The sequence below is a fragment of the Gopherus evgoodei genome, chromosome 13 (genome assembly GCF_007399415.2).
Source record: "Gopherus evgoodei ecotype Sinaloan lineage chromosome 13, rGopEvg1_v1.p, whole genome shotgun sequence".
NCBI classification, from domain to species: domain Eukaryota; kingdom Metazoa; phylum Chordata; order Testudines; family Testudinidae; genus Gopherus; species Gopherus evgoodei.
Window position 1 is genome coordinate 5616469 of NC_044334.1, and position 20617 is coordinate 5637085.

The 20617-nt window shown below is 42.6% G+C and overlaps 1 protein-coding gene across 9 annotated transcripts in view; it reads left to right on the top strand.

Annotated features, from left to right (window-relative positions):
* Positions 1-20617, top strand: part of ATXN2 (ataxin 2) — a 77313-nt gene that overhangs the window by 30665 nt on the left and 26031 nt on the right. For 6 of the 9 annotated variants that reach the window (XM_030583373.1, XM_030583368.1, XM_030583370.1 and 3 more), the window contains exons 9-18: positions 823-1020; positions 1557-1735; positions 3439-3648; positions 5107-5289; positions 6929-7126; positions 8288-8395; positions 10292-10362; positions 12105-12412; positions 12982-13045; positions 14361-14513. In XM_030583373.1, coding sequence (XP_030439233.1) covers positions 823-1020; positions 1557-1735; positions 3439-3648; positions 5107-5289; positions 6929-7126; positions 8288-8395; positions 10292-10362; positions 12105-12412; positions 12982-13045; positions 14361-14513 — 1672 coding nt within the window. The remainder of the gene's footprint in view (positions 1-822; positions 1021-1556; positions 1736-3438; positions 3649-5106; positions 5290-6928; positions 7127-8287; positions 8396-10291; positions 10363-12104; positions 12413-12981; positions 13046-14360; positions 14514-20617) is intronic. The other 3 variants (XM_030583372.1, XM_030583375.1, XM_030583376.1) reach the window with 3 other exon arrangements.

A 20617-nucleotide genomic window follows, 5' to 3' on the forward strand; every position in this document is an offset into this window, starting at 1 on the left:
AACACCATGGCAGACAATCTCACCAGATGTTTCTTCCTAAATGATGAGTCCTCCACATAATATTCATAGCCTAGGAGTTCCTGGAGGTTGATCTGTTTGCTATGGCAGCCAGTGCAAAATGCATCAGGTATTGCTCTGGAGGGAGGCTTGATCCCCAGTCCATTAGAGACATGTTCCTCATCTCATGGGTGAAAGCACTTCTATATGCATATCTGCTAACACTGCTACCGTTAAAGGTTCTCAACAAGATCAAACAAGATTGAGCCAGAGTCTCACTGATTGCACCAATGTGGCTAAGAAGGGTCTGATATCCCTACTGATCATATCTCGCCCTTTTTGGAAGCTTCTGATCAATCCTTACTTACTGATGATTACTTTCACTGAATTTCAAAAGGACTTGGACACCTTATTTCCATGGGCTCCTCTAGAAATTCCAGTTATAGAGCTTCAGCTTTAGAGTTAAACTAAAAGGAGAAACAGCCTTCGCTTCAGATCTTGATAGCTAATTCTCATACCTTTAACAGTGTTGAAAACTGGAGTCTCACTTGGCATTAGTGATGAGGGACATCTTAAGTTATGGGGGGAATGCTGCACCTTGAGCTCGGACTTTGGTCGGCAAGGAAATAACTTAGAATTTGGTCAATATCTAAAATTAGAAGTAATGTGTAAGTTAAAAAACATCCTTTCATTTCATCTTGAACTGCTTTCTTGTTCTTGTGGGTTTGTTAAACTTAGCTTTATGTAAATGTATTTTTTGTGGATTATCTGTACACTTATAAACGTCAAATATATTTTTCTCTGGCTTCCCATTGTGTCTTTTAGGGTGCCCTTAGAGAGGGATAATTCAGAAGAATTTTTAAAACGGGAAGCAAGAGCAGCTCAATTAGCAGAAGAAATTGAATCAAGTGCCCAATACAAAGCTCGGGTTGCCTTGGAAAACGACGACCGGACAGAAGAAGAAAAATATACTGCTGTTCAGAGAAATGCAAGTGAACGAGAAGGACATGGTGTGAACACTAGGTATGTAAAGGGAAAACTACTACTCATGGTTTGTTAAAGATAAATGTAGTACAGTAGTAATTTATGCGTTGAGACTTATTTGTCTTTGCCAGTTATTATGGCTGTTTTTAAAAAAGAAAAGACAAATTGTTGTATGGTGGGGAAGAAACAGTGTAATCAGTGTATTGAAATCACACAGGCTTCAGGAAATAGCAATGTAGGCTCTGCATGTCACATATCAAAGCATCTAAAATGCCCCAGAAAACCTTGAAAATTTAGCATTAAATTATCCAGTGTCCTGCAGGATTATAGAAACCAAACTGTGAGGGCTTACAAATAGTATCAACAGCCATGTACTGCATGCAAGTATTCTTTTTGTTCTGAAATTGAACCATTAAAAGAGTACAAAATATGAACTTGGAAGTGTAGGATTTACCTTCATTTTGATTGGAGTGGGGAAGGTACATACAAGTAAAGTTTATTCATTCTTTGAATGGTCAGATAATCTCTTATTTTCCATCTCTGGCTATAACACTGAAAGGAATTTTCTGTTCCAGGGAAAGCAAGTATGTTCCAACTGGACAACGAAATAGAGATGTTCTGTCCTGGGGAGGAGGCAGACAAAATTCACCAAGGATGGGCCAATCTGGATCGGGCCCCTCAATTTCGAGATCTGGATCCCATACTTCAGACTTTAGTCCTAATTCTGGAGCAGACCAAAGAGTAGTTAATGGAGGCAAGTATCTCAGTTGAATCAATGAGTCTTAATTGAGTGACTTCTTGTTTCTAAAAATGTGGCAACTAATGAAGTTATGTGGAATACTGATCACAAAACAAAACAATTGTGCAACTAAAACAGCAAAAACTGATGTTCCTTTTTCCAAGGATAAGGCAGACTAGTATATAGAGTTCATGGTTTTCACTTTGGTTTAACCTTTTATTGCTATCTGATAATGAACACTTAAATATTTACTCAACTACATTGTGAGTAGTTTCATGCAGCTGAGAACTTAATTTGTTTACCTTTTGCTAAAACACCTTAAACTTGAAGGGCAAGATGAATCTTTAGATGACTGATACACGTTTCTGTAGTGTTACGTGAAGTCTTGTACATATTAAATTAGTAACGATCAGCTTTGTGTTGTGGGTGGGTGTGAGAGGAGTTGAAGTACTGATCACCAGATGTCAAACTAGTCTCTGGTGCGACTTGGGAAAGAGGCAGCAGTGTAAGAAGAAATATCACTTGGCGCACTTGTATGAGGACCCAATCCAGCTTCCTCTGAAAGCAATGTAAAGGCTCCCATTGATTTCAGTGTGACTTAGTGTGGCGTGATTAAGATATGCAATAGGAAGGAGAAACAACTGGGTAGAGAGGGAAGTTCTCCAGAAGTTTTCTCTCCAGATAAATACTCTTGAGTATCTTCGGCTGTGTGTACGTTTGTGTACTTATATATATATATATCTGTAACTGAGCAAAGTGCAGCACTATTTCCTTTAACAGAGCTAATTGAGTCCTATATGCTGCGAACTGGACATTCAGTTGTTGGCATGTGTTGCTTATTGAGTTCAATAATACGCCAGCCTCGTTGGAATACTTTTATTTTTTTAAAAAAAACCTAACATTTAAAGATGTGGAGAAATAAAACAGCGCATAATACTCAAGTGTGGCGCTCTGGGGAGGAGACCTGGGCAATACCTAGATAAAGGTAAGTGATGTTTACTACTTAAATATTTTTCCTTTAAACGTTCTGATCTGCAGCACTCAACTTCTGCCCAAACAATATAAATTTTGTTTAAAATCTACATTTCGTGCCTGTTTGTTAGTTAATTGAATGCACATCAGTCAGAAGTGTATGCATTATGTTCTTAAATTGTGAAGTTGGTTGCTTTGTTTCAAAAACAAATTTTAAATAAGCCCTCCACAGAAGTGGTAGAGGCACAAATGTCAGACTTCAGACACTGAACACCGCTGTTTTTTGTAAAGAAATACTTTCTATAGTTGATATTGCTCATTGTCATTAAGTTTGAAAAGTAATAGCTTGCATAGTCAGTACTGTATGTGAATCACTGTATGAGATCCTTTAGTAGCTATTTATGCATCTTATCTAGAGAAATGTGTACTGAGAAACATGTATATAAACAGGCTAACAGATTAAGCTTTAACTATCTATTCCTCAGTAGTATTTGTAGATCCTAAATTAACCCTTTGGAGAGCTCATGAGACATTCAGACGTTAAATTTGACCAGTCTCGAAGAGGGGAAAACAACCTAACAGGGATTATTCTACCACTTGTAGAAATGAATGCATTTGTCCCCAAAGGGTTAATCATATGAAAAATCATTTTTGTCATATTTTACTTTTTTTTTCTGTTTACCTTTTTTCCCCCCATAATTTTTCTTTAGTTTTTATACTTTCCTTCATATCATTTGTTCTGTCAGGTGTTCCCTGGCCATCGCCTTGCCCATCTCCTTCCTCTCGCCCACCTTCTCGCTACCAGTCAGGTCCCAACTCTCTTCCACCTCGGGCAGCCACCCCTACAAGGCCGCCCTCCAGGCCCCCCTCGCGGCCGTCCAGGCCCCCGTCTCACCCCTCTGCTCATGGTTCTCCAGCTCCTGTCTCTACTATGCCTAAACGCATGTCTGCAGAAGGTACAATACCACAATTTGTTCATGTTTTTGTTTGTCTTTGTTTAACTCCTTTGTGAGTTTAATTACAAAATTGTTTTTCCTCTTCATTACTTAACCTATAATTTGTGTTTAACTTTAGTTTAGTTTATCAGACTATTTCTATTAACCTTTTTATTTAAAGAAACTTTACAAAAACAAAATATAAAGCTGTGAAATTTCCCGAGTTGGTATGAAATAAACTCAGCTTTGTAACGCTGCTCAGTGTCTTAACCTAGCAAATGGCAACACACAGGGCCTGGCAGTTATTTTAGAAGGCTTTCTTAGGAATGTTATTTTTAGGATCGCTGTAAAAATTTCAAGCATTTTGTCATGTTGTACCACATACAACAGTTAAATAAACCAGACTCATTCCAACTGCTTACTCACAGATCCCAAAATCCTGTTTTTGATAAAAGTGCACCGTGAAAAGAGATTAGAATGAGTTACTTTAAAAATGAACCTATAGAAAATATTGTCATAATTGATGCTTACATCAGTGGGGCAGCAACATGGTATACCTTTGGTAGCTAACAGTACATATGAAGGATCACATTCTTCAATCTCATAGTTATACGTGGAGAAGTGTTTGAACTAAATTTATATATAGTGCACTTCAGTATTATGGTGATGGACACCTCATGAATGTGTGATTCATAGTCAAATCATGTAAAGAAATAGACAATATTGCGTACCAGTGCACTAACTGGAAAGTTGATGGCCCCTCAAAATAGATATTTCAACAGAAACTTCAGTCAGGGACACAGCAATCTTCGATCAGCTGAATCAATTACTAATATGTTGTGACTTGCCTGCTAGAATCTCAAGATCATCTCTTTCAAAGACGATGGTAATAGATGTACCCACAGCAGTTTCCTTCATTGCTTTTGGCTGTCATTGCTAGCCTTACTGACTAAATAAAATCTTGAGAATCCAGCTTGCAAGTTCCACTGTTTTTTAGCTGCTCTGGTTCAACAAGTGTGGAATGAAGCATGTTATTAGATGGTTCAGGTTTCAACACTCCTCCAGAGGAAGCTAGTAGACTAGTTTGTTTGGCTCAGGTCACAGTAAGCAATATTAAAATTCACATAATTCTTGAATTTAAAATTTCTCAAGTAAATTGGTGCTGCAAATTTTTTTGTTAAACACTAATGAAGCTTGTAACTGCTAGTGAATTCATGCCCAGATATCAAGATGATTGGCAAGTTAGGATTCCTAGATTGATTGGACCGGTAATATTCATCCATGTGTCCAATTGCCCTGAACCCACGGCACTCCGGTTATGGTCAACACCTATTTAACTTGCTTGATTTTATTGTCCTACTAGAGCTTACGGGAATTGGAGCTTAGATCCAGTTGTAAAAATGGATAGTACACTTAACTACACTTACAGTAACAAAGATTTTAGGTATTCATAGTGTGGGGATGTGTTCTTCTTCCCAGGGCCACCGCGGATGTCTCCTAAGGCACAACGGCACCCTCGAGGTCACAGAGTCTCTACTGGTAGGGGTACAATTTCAAGTGGCTTAGAATTTGTATCTCATAATGCACCAGGGGAAGCATCTACTTCTGCAGTGGCACGAGGCAGCCCATCAGGTGGGACGTGGTCATCAGTTGTCAGTGGGGGTAGGTATAGCTTGGCTTATTGCAGATGGTTTTCCAGAGATGCTTTTAGAATATTAATGTTAAGCAGAATCTTAAACTTTCAGGCAGTTCAGCCTTTGAATAAACATCAGATCTGCTAAATGATTGTAGTATTGCCTTAACTTCAAAGGGGTTGTTCCGTCAACTATTTACTGCATTTAAACATAATTGAAAGGAAGGAAAATGCTTAGGAGTTAGCTGAAAGGAAGTGTAGTCCTAAGAAAGCTATTCGAAGAGGCGACTAACAGGGTATAGGCCCCACTCCCACAACTATACCTTAGTAACTGCTGTGTGACTAAATTCATGTGCAGTTGTATATGAACAAGAACCTTGGGTAGCGAGGAAAGTAAGAGTGATAGGCCAAGAAAAGCTGGAATACTACTTAAAGTGAAGCTGTTATAAGGGAATTCAAAATTACATGTTTCTCTTAAAACTGTCCTAGGTTTTAATTTGCTTCCTTTCCAATCTTGCAAATCAGGATTACTGTGTACAGTCAGTACAAATAGGTCTATCTCATTCTGTTATAGCTCTGAATTCTTTCAATCAGAATTTTCAGTTAACAGCCTCTTAATTGAAGGCATAGTATTTAAAGCTTATTTTTATAACACTGAATGTCTACTCTATAGGCTTTTAAACTCTTTTATAGTGTGGACTATCTTAGTGGGTTAGCAACAGTCAGCCCCGAACAAGTGAGATACAGTCTGGAGCTTGAAGCTTAGCACTGCTAGACCTCCAGAAGACCATGCAGTGGAGACACGGTTTTAAAGAAAGAATATGTGAATAGATTGTCATTTTGTAATGCATAGCCACATTTTGATAGGTCTAAGAAATAACCTTAGTCTGCTGCCTTAAACTTTCTATTTCAGTGCAATTCTGTCACTCTCCTTGGTAATTTTTCTTCTTTCTTTTAACAACATACAATAGGGCTATTAACATGAAAACAGGATCTTTTTTTAGTCCTTTTTTTTTTTTTTTTTTTGGTCTCACTTGAAGTCATCTTCTGGCATCACAGCTAGTTGCTTTCAAGATAATCAGTGTCAAAGCAGATTATAATATATGGCGAGGAATAGGCAGGAGGGGCAGGTGATCTCCTAAAGAATATTTATTCTGTATGCATATATTTCTTCTTGGTTATGGCATGGCAGCAAATTTCATATATAAGTATCTGTCTCAGTGGAATACTTCAGTTTTCCAGTAGACATCAGTCTCTAAAGAGGAGCATGTAAAGCAAGTCATGTGTAAGATACTCCTATCCTTCAGTCACTTTTTAAAAAGTGTTTTACATTTGTTGTATAGCGGGCCACCTCTTTTACTGTGCCTGAAACTGTGTGTTAATCTGAGCTGTTGTGGTTGGACCGATTTGGAATTGCAGCTTTGTTGTAGACTGCAGGGCAGTGATTGTGTATTGAGGGAATCTTTCTGCAGACAAATCCTACATGTAATCTGAAATGCTGCATTATAAAGAACTAAGCAATGTACCTGAAAGGTAAACAGGTTTTCAATAATTGTATTATGTTGCACTAACTTATTTTTAAAGCATGTTCTTAGGCTTCATTTTTTTAAGCACTTAACAGCTGTAGGGGCTCAGCTATCCTATAACTATTATTTCTGTTTGTTCTAGTTCCAAGATTATCCCCTAAAACACACAGGCCTAGGTCACCAAGACAGAGCAATGTTGGAAGTACTCCAGCTGGGCCAGCTCTGTCCTCTCCGCAAGCTGGTACTATTCCTACTGAATCAGTTGCCATGCCTGTCCCAGCTGCATCTCCCACACCTGCCAGTCCTGCATCCAATAGAGCAGTTACCCCATCCAGTGAAGGTAAACTGTCATACTTCAAATTCTGCAGTTTTAGTCTTAAGTGAAGGGAAAGGATATACTGACCCAAACACTACACTTCTTTCCTATTAGAAACAACATTTTTCTTCTGTTTTGTGCATTTTATTGCATTGTGTTCCACTGTATATAGCCAGTTTCATGATATTCGAGTGTGGGGGTGAGTATCTTACTGGGGTGAGTATCTTACTGGGGGTGAGTATCTGCTGAAAAACATTGATAGGCTAAGGCTGTGTATACAGTACAGAGCCTGTGTTCACATAGCTATGGTGGCATAGCCCCTACTGTAGATGCAGCATACACCGCCAGAAGGAATTTTTCCTGCTGGTGTAGGAACATCACATCTGGATAACATTCGCTATGCCAGCAGAAGCACTCTTCTGTCTGAACCTGTGCTGGGGGGGTTTGTTGGCATAGCTATGTCCGTCACGGTTGTGGGGTGTTTTTTTCATGTCTCTGACTGATATAGCTATGCTAATGCATATTTTAAATGTAGACAAAGCCTAATAAACTTCTCCCCATTCCTCTGTACTTCTCTTAACAGAATGTGTGGCATACAGTTATTGTCATACTTAAAGGTGACCTGAAAAGATTTTTTTTAAAAACTGAATTTGCAGCCTTGTCTTGTGTCCAAAATATTAGCAATATAAAATCCAATTTTTGTTAGCAGAATGCTTGAAGGTCTCAGAACTCCCAAACACCTGTAAAACCTTAATTGAAGAGCCCAGGTGGTTCATTTTTCTAACAGTGGCTTTTTTAATCCAAACTGTTTAAATCTTTACTTGACTGTTGTGAGTTCTTTTCACTAGTTCTCAAGTCACCATAGTCCTTCAACCCAGGCAGACCCTGAATTTCTAATGTAGAACAAAATGCAATTTTTTCCCCCTAGTTTCTCATTAAACATCATAAAGCATTTTAAAAAATTAAGCCTATTTTTTTCCTTTGCAGCTCCCCTTTAACAGAATTTTCGTAAATGTAAAATGGTTCTTAGCTTCCTCTTCTTCCTCTTAAATTCTCTTTTGGCCTAAAGTTTTCCCTCAAATATTTCTTCCCCTGCAGTTCTTACCATCTTCTTTTGAGGTGTGTGTCTATACATAATATATATATATTTGAAAGTAACTTTTTGAATTGAAATTATATTTCTAGCTAAAGATTCCAGGCTTCAGGACCAGAGGCAGAATTCTGCAACTGGAAACAAGGAAAATGCTAAGCCAAGTGAGATATCTCCTAGCCTTACTAAACCTGAAAACAAAGGTTTGTATCTAAAAGTTCTCTTAAATATTTTTATCGTAATTTAAGGAATTGTAAGCACAAATCTCAGTATCAATTAGTGAAGTTAACATCTTATTAGAGTGACTTTTAGGCAGTTCCTTCAGCTTTCTACAAGTAAGAATTTTTGTTCATGCAGCTGTGAAAGTGAACAGAGCATTGCAAACTTTGCAGAGGGATTATTCCTTAACCATTTCATCAACATTAAAATAAAATATGGGAACACTTCTGTTGACTAGTTTTGTAAAGACTAGTTTTTAACCAAGCTTAAATGGACCTGAGTTTCCCTTTTAAGTATTATGTTCATGATACATAAGATTTTTGCTTCTTGGATATTATAGTTCTCATAGTAACGAAAAGTAAATGTATGGTTTTGATTCAGCTTTCTTTATAACCTGCTCCATAGTTGCTCATAGGTCGCAAAAAATCTTCTATGGGGGGAGGGATAGCTCAGTGGTTCGAGCATTGGCCTGCTAAACCCAGGGTAGTGAGTTCAGTCCTTGAGGAGCCCATTTAGGGATCTGGGGCAAAAATCTATCTGGGCATTAGTCCTGCTTTGAGCAGGGGGTTGGACTAGATGACCTCCTGAAGTCCCTTCCAACCATGATATTCTTTGATTATTAAATTTTTTCAGTTTAACATTTTAACATTTCTGGCCATATGCAATGTAAACTTTAAGGTTATATTATTGCATTGGCGTCTGACAGAGTGCACTGCAGAGTTTCTTAGCTCTACATCTAGGTTTTCCTGTATCTAGAATGTGGTGTAGCAAAAACCTATGGATCTGCCAAAAAATAACCATGATTTCAGTGGTAAGGATTTTTGTGTGTTTAAGAATGCAGTTTGTGGAGTTGTGTAAAACTGTAGAGCTATAATGAAGTAGCTGAGTGTTTTGTTTTTTTTTAAGAAGAAAATAAGCACAAAGATCTACATTAACGTTGCAAATTTAAAATATGAAATGCAGAAGTTTGTTTCTTAGAAATGGCTGAATAACATAAGTGGAAAAATTAACAACTAATGGTTATTCAGAAAAATGCATTGACCTAGTTAATTATTCAGTCAGCTCTCGTTTTTGTAGTTAATTTGCACACAGGTTGTGCTTTGAATTACTAATTAGGTCAAATTATTTTGTATTAAAGTTTTAACACTTGCATATCCTTGTTTATTTTAAATTTGTAACTTGACGTATTAACGTGTGTGTGTTCCTTATTGTGAATTATGGCCTGCTGTCATTCTGTTGTAGGGTTCTAGTAATATAAAGCACAGAACTGGTGTTTTTTTTTGGTGTGGTCTCCATAAAAATATCAACAGCCCTGTACTTCAAATGGTTTAAAAGCCATGGCGCTCACACAACTAATTTGAGAGTGGGAAAAGCAGAATCAAACAAGACTGCTTCAGTTTGGGGAAACAAGAATGAGTGGCTGCAATTTTTTGAGCTACAGAGCTGCTTCTATTTCTATCTCTGCTTTGTTTAGAAACATGGGTAGGAGGTTGATACATTACTGGATCTTTCCTCTTTAGTACAGCTCAAGATTTTGGAGGCTGCATTGTAACTAAATTTAAGTATTGCTGCAGATAACTCACAAAATTTAACTTAAAATCCCCAAAGTGTAATGTATTTAAGGGAGCACGTAGATAACTGGTCAATCAGTTCAGCCCTTGGGGCTTTTCATTTTCTCTTATGCAGTGATTTGGATTAGAATTGCCACTGAATGTTTTCTCCTGTTGGAGTAACAACAACTTTCCAAATCAAAGGCATTATTTTTCTTTCATTCTTGGAAACATGATATTTGTATTACTGACATAACTCCAGTTAATTACAAGTTTTGTTTTATGTGGAGTAGGAGTTTGGATTTTTCATGTGTATATTATGTTTGGCAGGTGTATCTTCAGTTGTTTCAGAACACAGAAAACAGATTGATGATTTAAAGAAATTTAAGAACGACTTTAGGGTAAGTGTCTTTCATGTGGGCGTTGACTAAAAGAGTTTTATACCGTCCTTTTCCATTGATGTGCATCTATGTTTTCAGTTAAGGAGTTGAGCATATTTATCAATAGGAAAATAGGCCCTTAAATTAATGAGTACATATTAGAATGTCATTCAAACAAACATATTCATGTAAGATTGTGACACAAGCCAATATAAACAAAGTCAGTGCTGACTCTGCTTAATCTGTATGTGGTACTTAGGTGTCTCAGGCTATTGAGCATATGTAAAATGCAGATTATACTGTATATATTTGATCATAAACTGGTTAGTTTATAAGCCGACCCCTCACACGCACTCAGCCCCCTCACCCCCGCCCCTCAAGATGGATAACTAGAAATGGAAAAATTTGTACAACCCATTCATAAGCCGATCCCATAATTCGGGGGTCAGCAAACTTTTTGGCCCCCAGGCCATCAGGATAAGCCATCAGGTCTGAGATGGTTTATTTACCTTGAGTGTCTGCAGGCACAGAGGTAAACCTAAGTAAACAAAGTGTCACGGCGTGCCAGCTGCTTACCCTGATGGGCTGGGACAGCAACTGGTGGGGAATTGTTTTTGGGGGTAGAAGCTGGGAGTCAGGGGAATAACCCCTGTGACCACCCCCAAATGACCCCACCCCTAGCCCAGGACCCCCACACTCTCTCCATCCCATCCCTTCCCACCTTATCTGGGGAGGGGCCAGGGGAGGATGTCTCTGACCTGACTGGAGCTGCTCCAGCAGACCAGGCGGCGTGGCCACAGCCTGCTCTACGGGCCAGGCCAGGTGGCGCGGCTGCAGCATCTTCCAGCGGGCTGGGCTGCGCAGTGTGGCCGCAGCATGCTCTGCGGGGTGGGGCCGAGTGGCACGGCTGCAGCCTGCCAGCCCTGGAGTGGTAGCTGCTTTGGAGGCTGGTGGGAAAGCAGCATGGCCAGAAGTGGAGAGACTCTGGCCCTGCCTCTTCCTTTCTGTCTCTGCTGGCTGTGCTGCTGCTTCTTGCTCCCTCTCTTAGGGGGAGGGGCTGTGTCCCACCTCTTCCTCTCTATACCTGTTCATAAGCCGACCCCTGTCTCTGGTGCTTCCCTCTTTTACTAAAAAAATTCAGCTTGTGAATGAGTGTATAAGGTAATTTAGATACTGTCTATTGGAACACTAGTTGGAACCCTTTTGTGTCTCACTGTAAATAGCTAGAGCACTTGGGGCACATATAATTAACTGTGATGTAGCTATGTTGCACATCTTCCCTCCCAGAGAACCTCTAAATCCCAAAAGCAGCTATGCCATAATATATCTAATAGTTTACCTAACTTAGAATATTTAATTGAACCTTTTAGCTATCTGGGGGCAAACATGGCTTCTTAAATTGCTCTCTCATCATTAAGTATTACTGTTACATTGTATTGAATAGTGTCTAGTACTTCTTAGGTGTTGTTGTGATTTGTACCTTCATTAGAAGATGAAAAGGAAGCCTCTTCAATCCCATCAAATTCGTCTTTCATCTAAGCCTCCTTAAGTTTATAGACTCATCACATGTGTGCGCTTATTTCTGTTTTTTGTGATGAAACCTGCGTTTTCCATTAAAATAATTTCAGGCTCCCGCAGCTGAACAGTTTATGGAAATTTTCCTTTTTGATTGCATAAGTATTATTAGTAGTAATTCATGTGTTTTCTGCATCCCTGCATAAGGATGATATTTATCAAAAATGTTAACTGTTGGTGCTTTTCAGTTACAGCCAAGTTCCACCCCAGAGACTGTGGATCAACTGCTAAACAAAAATCGAGAAGGTGAAAAATCCAGAGATGTGATTAAAGAGAAAACAGAATCAAACTCTAAAGAATCTATTGTTGAAACCAGTAGTAATGCGAACTCTAACAGTGGCAGTAGCAAATCAAATAGTCCCAGTATTTCTCCGTCAACTAGTAGTAGCTCTGAGCAGAAGCGAGGGCCAGAGGTAACCTCTCAGGGTGTACAGACATCTGGGCCTGGAAGTAAACAAGATAAAGAGGATAAAGAAGAGAAGAAAGATACCTCTGAGTAAGTAATGGTGTTCTTAATAAGCAAATCGGGTGTCTTCTGTGTTTAGAATCCCCCACAAAGGGGAAAGCTGCTGTTCTGAAAAAATTAATTCTTAGTATTTATATAGGAATTTACATTAATGAATTAAGCTTCACAACGCCTCTGAGTTAGGTGGATAAATATCTGTTTTACAAATGGAGAAACTGAGGCAGGAGTTAAATGACTTGCCCAAAGCCATGCTGCAGGTTGGTGGCCAAGCTAGAACTCTGATTCTCCTGATACCTAATCCTGCACTCATTTGTCTAAACGCTGTCCCTTTGTCAATCAGACTAAGCACCATCAAAAATGGGCTTTGTAGAAATAAATATAGTAGATGACTTTTTCCTTTTTCTTTCCATAGAGTGTGATTAGCCGTGTGCCCCTTAGTTTCTTGTAAGTCTTCTCAGTCATAAACCTAATCCAACAATATTTTTATGTTGTGATGGGATTTTAATAACTCTAACAGTTGAACTATGGAAGACTTCAGGGGAAATGTTTGTGAAGGAATATTTGTGAACTTTAAATCCTTTGTGTGTTTCTGTGTGTAGGCAAGTTAGGAAATCAACACTTAATCCCAATGCAAAGGAGTTCAACCCTCGATCTTTTGCTCAAGTAAGTTGATAGTTGTACTAAGCGATACTGCATGCGGTGACATACAACCTCTCAAGTAATTGCACAGTAATACTGTTTTGCTTTGTACATTTGGGTCAAGTATGCTGTATTCTGCTAGTTGAGTCTGAGGGCTGGTCTACACTCTGAATTTACATTGACTCAGGGCTGTAAAAAATCCACACACCTGAGAGATGTAGCTGTGCTAACCCAAACCCTGGTGCAGAAGAGAGTGCTACTGACTCTCAGGGAGGTGCATTACCAACGCGGATGGGAGAGCCCCTCCCACTGGTGTACGTAGTGTCTACACTGAAGTGCTAAAGCAGTGCTGCTCTAGCATTTGAAGTGTAGACATGCCCTTTGTGTCTCTGACCAATTCTCCTTCATAATTTAACGGTGTACCAGATTAATTCTCAAGGTTTTTAAGAGCAGCAGTTTGGTACATCAAACCATAACACATTTTGAAAGGGGTTCTCTATATTTCAGTAAACAACAGACTACACCAAATATGGTAACCTTTTTTATTAAATAAAATAGTACGTCTTAAATACCTGGTCTGAGTGACCATTTGGGAGGTCAGATTATATTTATTTCCTTCAGATCTTCACCACATATCCAGTCATCCCCTCCCTCACCCATTGTCGAAACTGGTTCTTAATTACATTCTTCTGAACTCTAATGAACTTAATGGAACTTTAACTCTATTTAACTTAATGGAACTTATTCACAGATGGTCACAAGCCCGCTAGGAAGACTTTCGATAATCTTGACTGACAACAATATTCTACCTGGAGCTGTTGCCAGGTGGTCCAGAGCCAGTCCACCTTTCCCTTGAGAAGTTTCCTCCTCCTAGTGAGGAAACAGCAGCTGTGAATGTTACATCCAGCCTACCACAAGGAGGATCTGCGGCATCTTTGAAAACTGATGCTGCTAGGAAATGTGGAGGCATGAGGTGCTCTTAGCCCATGCCTTTCCTTCCCCCCTCCGCCCCCCAGCAGTGTGCCATTTCTGTAGTGCTCTCCTCTGTTCAAGGAGCAAGCCTTTCTGCTTTGAAGTACTTGGAGTGAGAAAATACTAACTCTAGGACTAGCCTTCAGAGTCTTAAAATCTTGATAAACTTTTCTTTTGTCTTTTAACTTCACCATGCAATCAGGTGAAAAGAATTTACATGTTTTAAATGCCTGTCTTTAAAGTACAACCTGTTCCATTCCTATCTGACTGCCATGAGCAAACTCTGAGCATAGGTAAAACTGGCATACATGGTATACATGAGTGAACTGTGCACGGACACAGAGTGAACTGTTTCATTTATTTGTAGCCCAAGCCTTCTACTACACCAACCTCACCTCGTCCACAAGCTCAGCCTAGCCCTTCTATGGTGGGTCATCAACAGCCAACTCCTGTGTATACTCAGCCTGTTTGTTTTGCACCAAATATGATGTACCCGGTTCCAGTGAGCCCAGGCGTGCAGGTAAAATAGATTTGTCTAACAGCTTAATTAAATATAATAATCTTGGCACATTTAAGATGATGATTAATAGGAGGTGGGACTTAAAATCAGAAGTAAGCTGTTAGTGCCCTGTTGTGCCAGTGCTGTACAGGGATAGATATTTTCTGTGATCAATATTTACACCATTATTCAGATGTATGTTTAATATTTATGTAAGCAACTAAAAAATAGAAAACTTCCCCAATTGCCTCTCAGCATAACTGATACATCGCTTGATTTCTTATAGGTGTTATTGCAGAAGTGGGTTTTGAAAGGACTTCAGTTCATATATACAGGCCTCCCCTCATGCTGTCATTTGCCCAAATACCAATAAAGATAGTGCTGAGTTTTGTGCCTCAGGCTACCAAATACATAGTGGTCTAGCACTCTAAATTCCAGCCTCTGTCATTGTAGAGGCTACATTCTATATGATAGAAAGCTTGAAGTGCAGCATTTGGCCGTAAATCTGATCCATGAACTTTCTGTTGTAGATGATGTTCAGAGTAGCACATGCAATCACTACTAGCCTCAAGAGTGGATTATTGGAAATTTGTAAGAGCAGGTTAGACAACACCTGTCATGGGCGGTCTAGATAATATTTAGTCTTGGTATGAGTGCAGGGGACTGGACTAGATGACCTCTCGAGGTCCCTTCCAGTCCTGCAATTCTGTGATTTCTACCTTGTGGTCTGTAGATGTTTGGACGTGCAAGCTTAATAATAGTAGCTATGCTAGAATGCTATGTATTGAGTAATTGGAAACTTGAGCTGTGTTTACAAGCCTAGAACATTTATTAATCTTCTGGTCCCTTGCCAGAATTTAGTGGTTTTAGTCACAATATAAAGACTCAACTAATAGTCTTTCCAATAAAATATTTTTTGGGGAGAATGAGAGAGAAAAAAGGATTACTGCAGTAATGTTGAAGCGATCCTTCTGAAATGTTAAACGAAAGGTGCCTATACCGTATCTGATAGCTTCCCAAATGCAAGTTAGATCCCACTGTTTTGAATCTGCACAAATTCCTGGCTGACAAATAGCCTGTAGTAGGTACGACTGTGAACTTTTCAAATATTGATACCATGAAACTCTAGTCTAGGGCAAAAAACTATCAAACATGCAAATTGCTGTAGCACATTTTCTCTTAGCATAGCTGCTCATCCTCATGTAACTAGAATGTGATAGGGTTATTTTTGTTAACTACTAAATAATATACACTGTTACCCTTTGAATGGTAATAGCTTTTCAGTGATGTCACATAAAAGAAAATTAAAATGCAAATATAGCAGCATAAAGTTTTAAATTCAAATTAATTATGCAATAGCTTTTCAACCAGTCTTTAAGATCTCTTTCACTGAGACTCAAGTGAGGTGCAACATTCTAATCACTAAAACAGTGTTCTACTGTGTCATCTTAAAATTAAATGTACTTCACTCCTCCTTTTCTGTGTCCTTTTTTTCTTTTTTTATATCAGTTACCTACATAGTGTCTGCAGTGATTTATTGGTTAAGTATGCAAATATAAAACCTAAAATTCACAGGTGGTAAATTAATAGGGTCTCAGGCAAATACTAAATAGTTAATCTCAGGAAAAATAGTTCTTCTTCGAGTTCTTGCTCATATCCATTCCAGTAGGTGTGCGGGCGCTGCGTGCACGTTCGTCGGAGACGTTTACCCTAGCAACACTCGGTGGGCCAGCAGGGCACCCCCTGGAGTGGCGCTGCCATGGCACCGGTTATATACCCCTGCCAGCCCACCGCTCCTCAGTTCCTTCTCACCACCCGTGTCGGTCGTTGGAACTGTGGAGCGCAGCGTGCTGTTCTCCACCTCCCTAGCGATTCACTCATCTTTCTCTTACTGTATATAGTTCGATTAATTGTAGTTAGTGTATTTAATAGTTGAGTTTGTGTAGTGTAGATAGTTCGACGGGATTGGAGGTTAGCCCGTTCCCCGACCCCAGTACCGGGCCCATGCCCGGCTCGCGGTCTGTCGTCGGCCGATGCCCACTGGTGACCCGCACGAAGCCTGCCTTAAGTGCTTGGGCGAGGCCCATCTGACAGATAAGTGCCGGATTTGTAAGGCCTTTAACCCCTGAACGAAAAAAGAGCGGGACGTTCGCCTCAAGCAGTTGCTGATGGAGACAGCGCTAACGCCTCACTCCTCGGCACCGGCATCGGCACCGAGATCAACCGCTTCATCGGCACCGGAGCATACCTCAGCAAAGACTCCGAGTTACCAGCCTTCTCCGGCACCGGCTTCTACCCGGCACCGCTCGACGTCACCTCCGAGCAAGAAGCGCAAGCCTCCTGCGGCTGCTGTGCCCGCACCGCAGTCAGAGCGCTTAGCCAGGCCGGACCGCCCAGCACTGCCGTCTGCCGCGGTGTCGACTTCCGCCGCACCGTCGAGTCCGGTGCCTACCAGCTCCCCGGCGCGGGCCGCGGTTGAGCTTGTCGTGCCCTCCACTCCGGAGGCGTTCTCCGCGGCACGGGACCTGATCGCATTAACGGAGCCTGAGCTGCTTCGACCCCCGGCACCGCCGGTGCAGGTCCCCCAATCCACAGGCAAGCCGGCCCCTGTAAGACCTTCCTCAATCTCTTCCTCTTCGTCACCAGACGAGGCAGTAGCGGGGATGTTCACATCTGGACCGCCACCAATTGACCTTCGGTCGCACCAGGACCTCCTCCGCTGGGTCTCTCTCAATATAAATCTACCCGTGGAGGAAGTTCCTGAGATGGAAGACCCAGTGGTCACCATCCTGTCAGCGGAGACTCCGACAAGGGTGTCCCTCCCCTTTATTCGTACTATACAGGCTCGAGCGGATACAATCTGGCAAACCCCGGCCAAAGGGGTAGAGCGCAAATATATGGTTCCATCCAAGGGGTATGAGTACCTGTACAAACACCCTCCCCCTTGTTTGTTAGTGGTTGAATCCATTAACGAACGAGAGCGCCATGGCCAGCAAGCCCCTGCGCCTAAATCGAGGGAAGCCAGATGCATGGACTTGTTGGGAAGGAAGATCTACACCGCGGGGGGCCTCCAGCTCAGAGTGTTGAATCAGCAAGCCCTCCTGAGTAGATACAATTATAACACGTGGGAGTTGGTTGGGAAGTTTGTTGAACTAGTCCCGCAGGATTCCCGCCAGGAGTTCTCGGCTCTCCTGGAGGAGGGGAAAAAAGTGGCACGAACCTCTCTCCAGGCCTCGTTAGATCCCGCTGATTCGGCAGCTCGAACGGTCGCCTCAGGGAGGCGCTATGAGGCGCATATCGTGGTTGCAAGCATCCGGTCTACCACCCGAGCTGCAATATACTATACAGGACCTACCATTTGATGGTCAGGGCCTGTTCTCCCAAAAGACAGATCCGCGCCTCCAAAGTTTGAAGGACAACCACATGATCATGAGGTCCCTCGGCATGCATACGCCGCAGACCCAGAGGCGACCTTTCCACCCTCAACCTCAGCGCCACTATCCCCCGCCTCAGCCAAGACAGGACTTCTCCAGGAGGAGAGGCCGTAACTCCCGCAGACGCCAATCTGGCCCGTAAGGGGGTAATAACTCTGGCCCCGCCAAACCACCGACGGGACCGAAGCCAAACTTTTGAGGGTGCGCTCGGGAGCACTGTACCAGTTACCTCCCAGGATCCTTTTCAGTTCACCAACAGCCTTGTCGCATTCTTTCCTGCATGGTCCCAGATAACATCGGACGGATGGGTTCTCAGCACAGTGGAGTGTGGCTACCGTCTTCAGTTTATTTCGTCCCCTCCTTCCCACCCTCCCTCCCCGTCCCTCTTCAGGGACCCCTCTCACAAGCAACTCCTTCTGCAGGAGGTTTCGAAGCTCCTTGAGTTGGGAGCTATAGAGGAGGTTCCAGAGGACCTAAGGGGAAGAGGGTTCTATTCCAGATACTTCCTAATTCCCAAGGCGAAAGGGGGCCTTCGGCCCATCCTGGACCTGCGAACTCTGAACAAGTTCATTACGAAGTTCAAGTTCCGCATGGTATCCCTGGGAAATATTATACCCTCCTTGGATCCTGGAGATTGGTACGCTGCTCTCGACATGAGGGACGCATATTTTCATATTGCGATTTACCCCACACAGAGAAGGTTCCTTCGCTTCGTGATAAACCGCCATCACTACCAATTTACGGTCCTTCCCTTTGGACTCTCCTCGGCCCCTCGAGTATTCACAAAGTGTATGGCAGTAGTCGCCGCCTACCTCCGCCGCCATCGAGTTCACGTTTTCCTGTATCTTGACGACTAGCTTATTCGAGAGATCTCCGAGGCTCAGGTTACCGCACACATAAGCATCATCAAGGACCTATTTTCCCATCTAGGTCTGATCCTCAACCTAGACAAGTCCATTCTGCTTCCTACGCAGAGAATAGAATTCATCGGGGCCATGCTGAACTTGAATCTTGCAACGGCCAGTCTACCTCCACAGAGGTTCCAGGCTATAGTCTCTCTCATCCAGAGGCTACAAGCCTTCCCAACGACCTCTGTCCGTACCACCCTCACCCTTCTCGGCCACATGGCAGCATGCACTTTCGTGACAAAGCACGCAAGACTACGCATGCGCCCTCTCCAGACTTGGCTTGCCTCGGTTTATCATCCGCACAGGGATGCCCTGGACATGGTAGTCACAGTCCCAACAAAAACCCTGGACTCCCTCAACTGGTGGCTGACACCTTCCCTGGTGTGTGCCGGTCGCCCGTTCCACCCACCACAGCCTTCGGTGTCGCCAACCATGGACTCTTCATCCCTGGGCTGGGGTGCACACTTAGGGCACCCTCACACCCAGGGCCTTTGGTCCTTGCAAGAGCTGGCTCTGCATATCAATGTTCGTGAACTGAGGGCGGTCCGCTTGGCATGCCAGGCCTTACAACACTGTCTACAGGGCCGTTGTGTTGCGATTTTCATGGACAACACAACGGCCATGTATTACATAAACAAACGGGGGGGCACACGGTCTTCTCCCCTTTGCCAAGAGGCGATGCGACTGTGGGACTTCTGTATAGCCCGCTCGATAGACCTCGTAACCTCCTTCCTTCCAGGAGTCCAGAACTCTCTCACAGATCGCCTGAGCAGATCCTTCCTGTCCCACGAATGGTCCATCCGTCCGGACATCCTGTTTTCTGTATTCCGGAAGTGGGGCTTTCCCCAGATATACCTGTTTGCCTCCAGGGACAACAGGAAATGCCAGGCGTTCTGCTCCCTTCAGGGCCGGGCCCGGGGCTCTCTCTCGGACATCTTCTCTATGCCTTTCCACCCTTTCCCCTAGTGCACAGAGTCCTGCTCAAGCTCCGCAGGGAAAGGGCTAGACTGATACTGATAGCTCCGGCATGGCTGAGGCAACACTGGTATTCCATGCTGCTCGACCTATCCCTAACGACCCCGATACCACTGCCACTCTGCCCGGATCTTATAACGCAGGACTTCGGCAGGCTTCACCATCCAGACCTGCAGTCCCTGCACCTGACAGCGTGGCTACTGTCTGGTTGAACCAATCCGAGCTCCGCTGCTCTGTCCAGGTTCAACAGGTCCTTTTGGGAAGCAGGAAACCCTCCACGAGGACGACATACCTCGCCAAGTGGAAGCGGTTTTCTCTTTGGTGTACACAACGTTCCCTAGTTCCAGAGGCCGTTTCGATCCCTATTATCCTGGACTACTTGTGGTACCTCAAGGAACAAGGTTTGGCACTCTTGTCAATAAGGGTGCATTTAGCCGCCATCTCCACCTTCCATCAAAGGGAGGCGAACAGTTCCACCTTCTCTCACCCAATGGTTTCGAGATTCCTTAAGGGCTTGGAGCGCCTCTACCCACCGGTTAAGCCTCCTTCCCCTACCTGGGATTTCAACCTTGTTCTAACTCGGCTCACAGCCCCACCCTTTGAGCCCTTAGCCACTTGCTCGTTGCTGTACCTGTCCTGGAAGACGGCCTTCCTGGTAGCTATCACATCGGCCAGGCGGGGTTCGGAGCTCCATGCTTTAATGGCAGACCCTCTGTACACGGTCTTCCACAAAGATAAGGTGCAGCTACGCCCGCACCCGGCTTTCCTCCCCAAGGTGGTCTCGGCCTTCCACATTAATCAGGATATC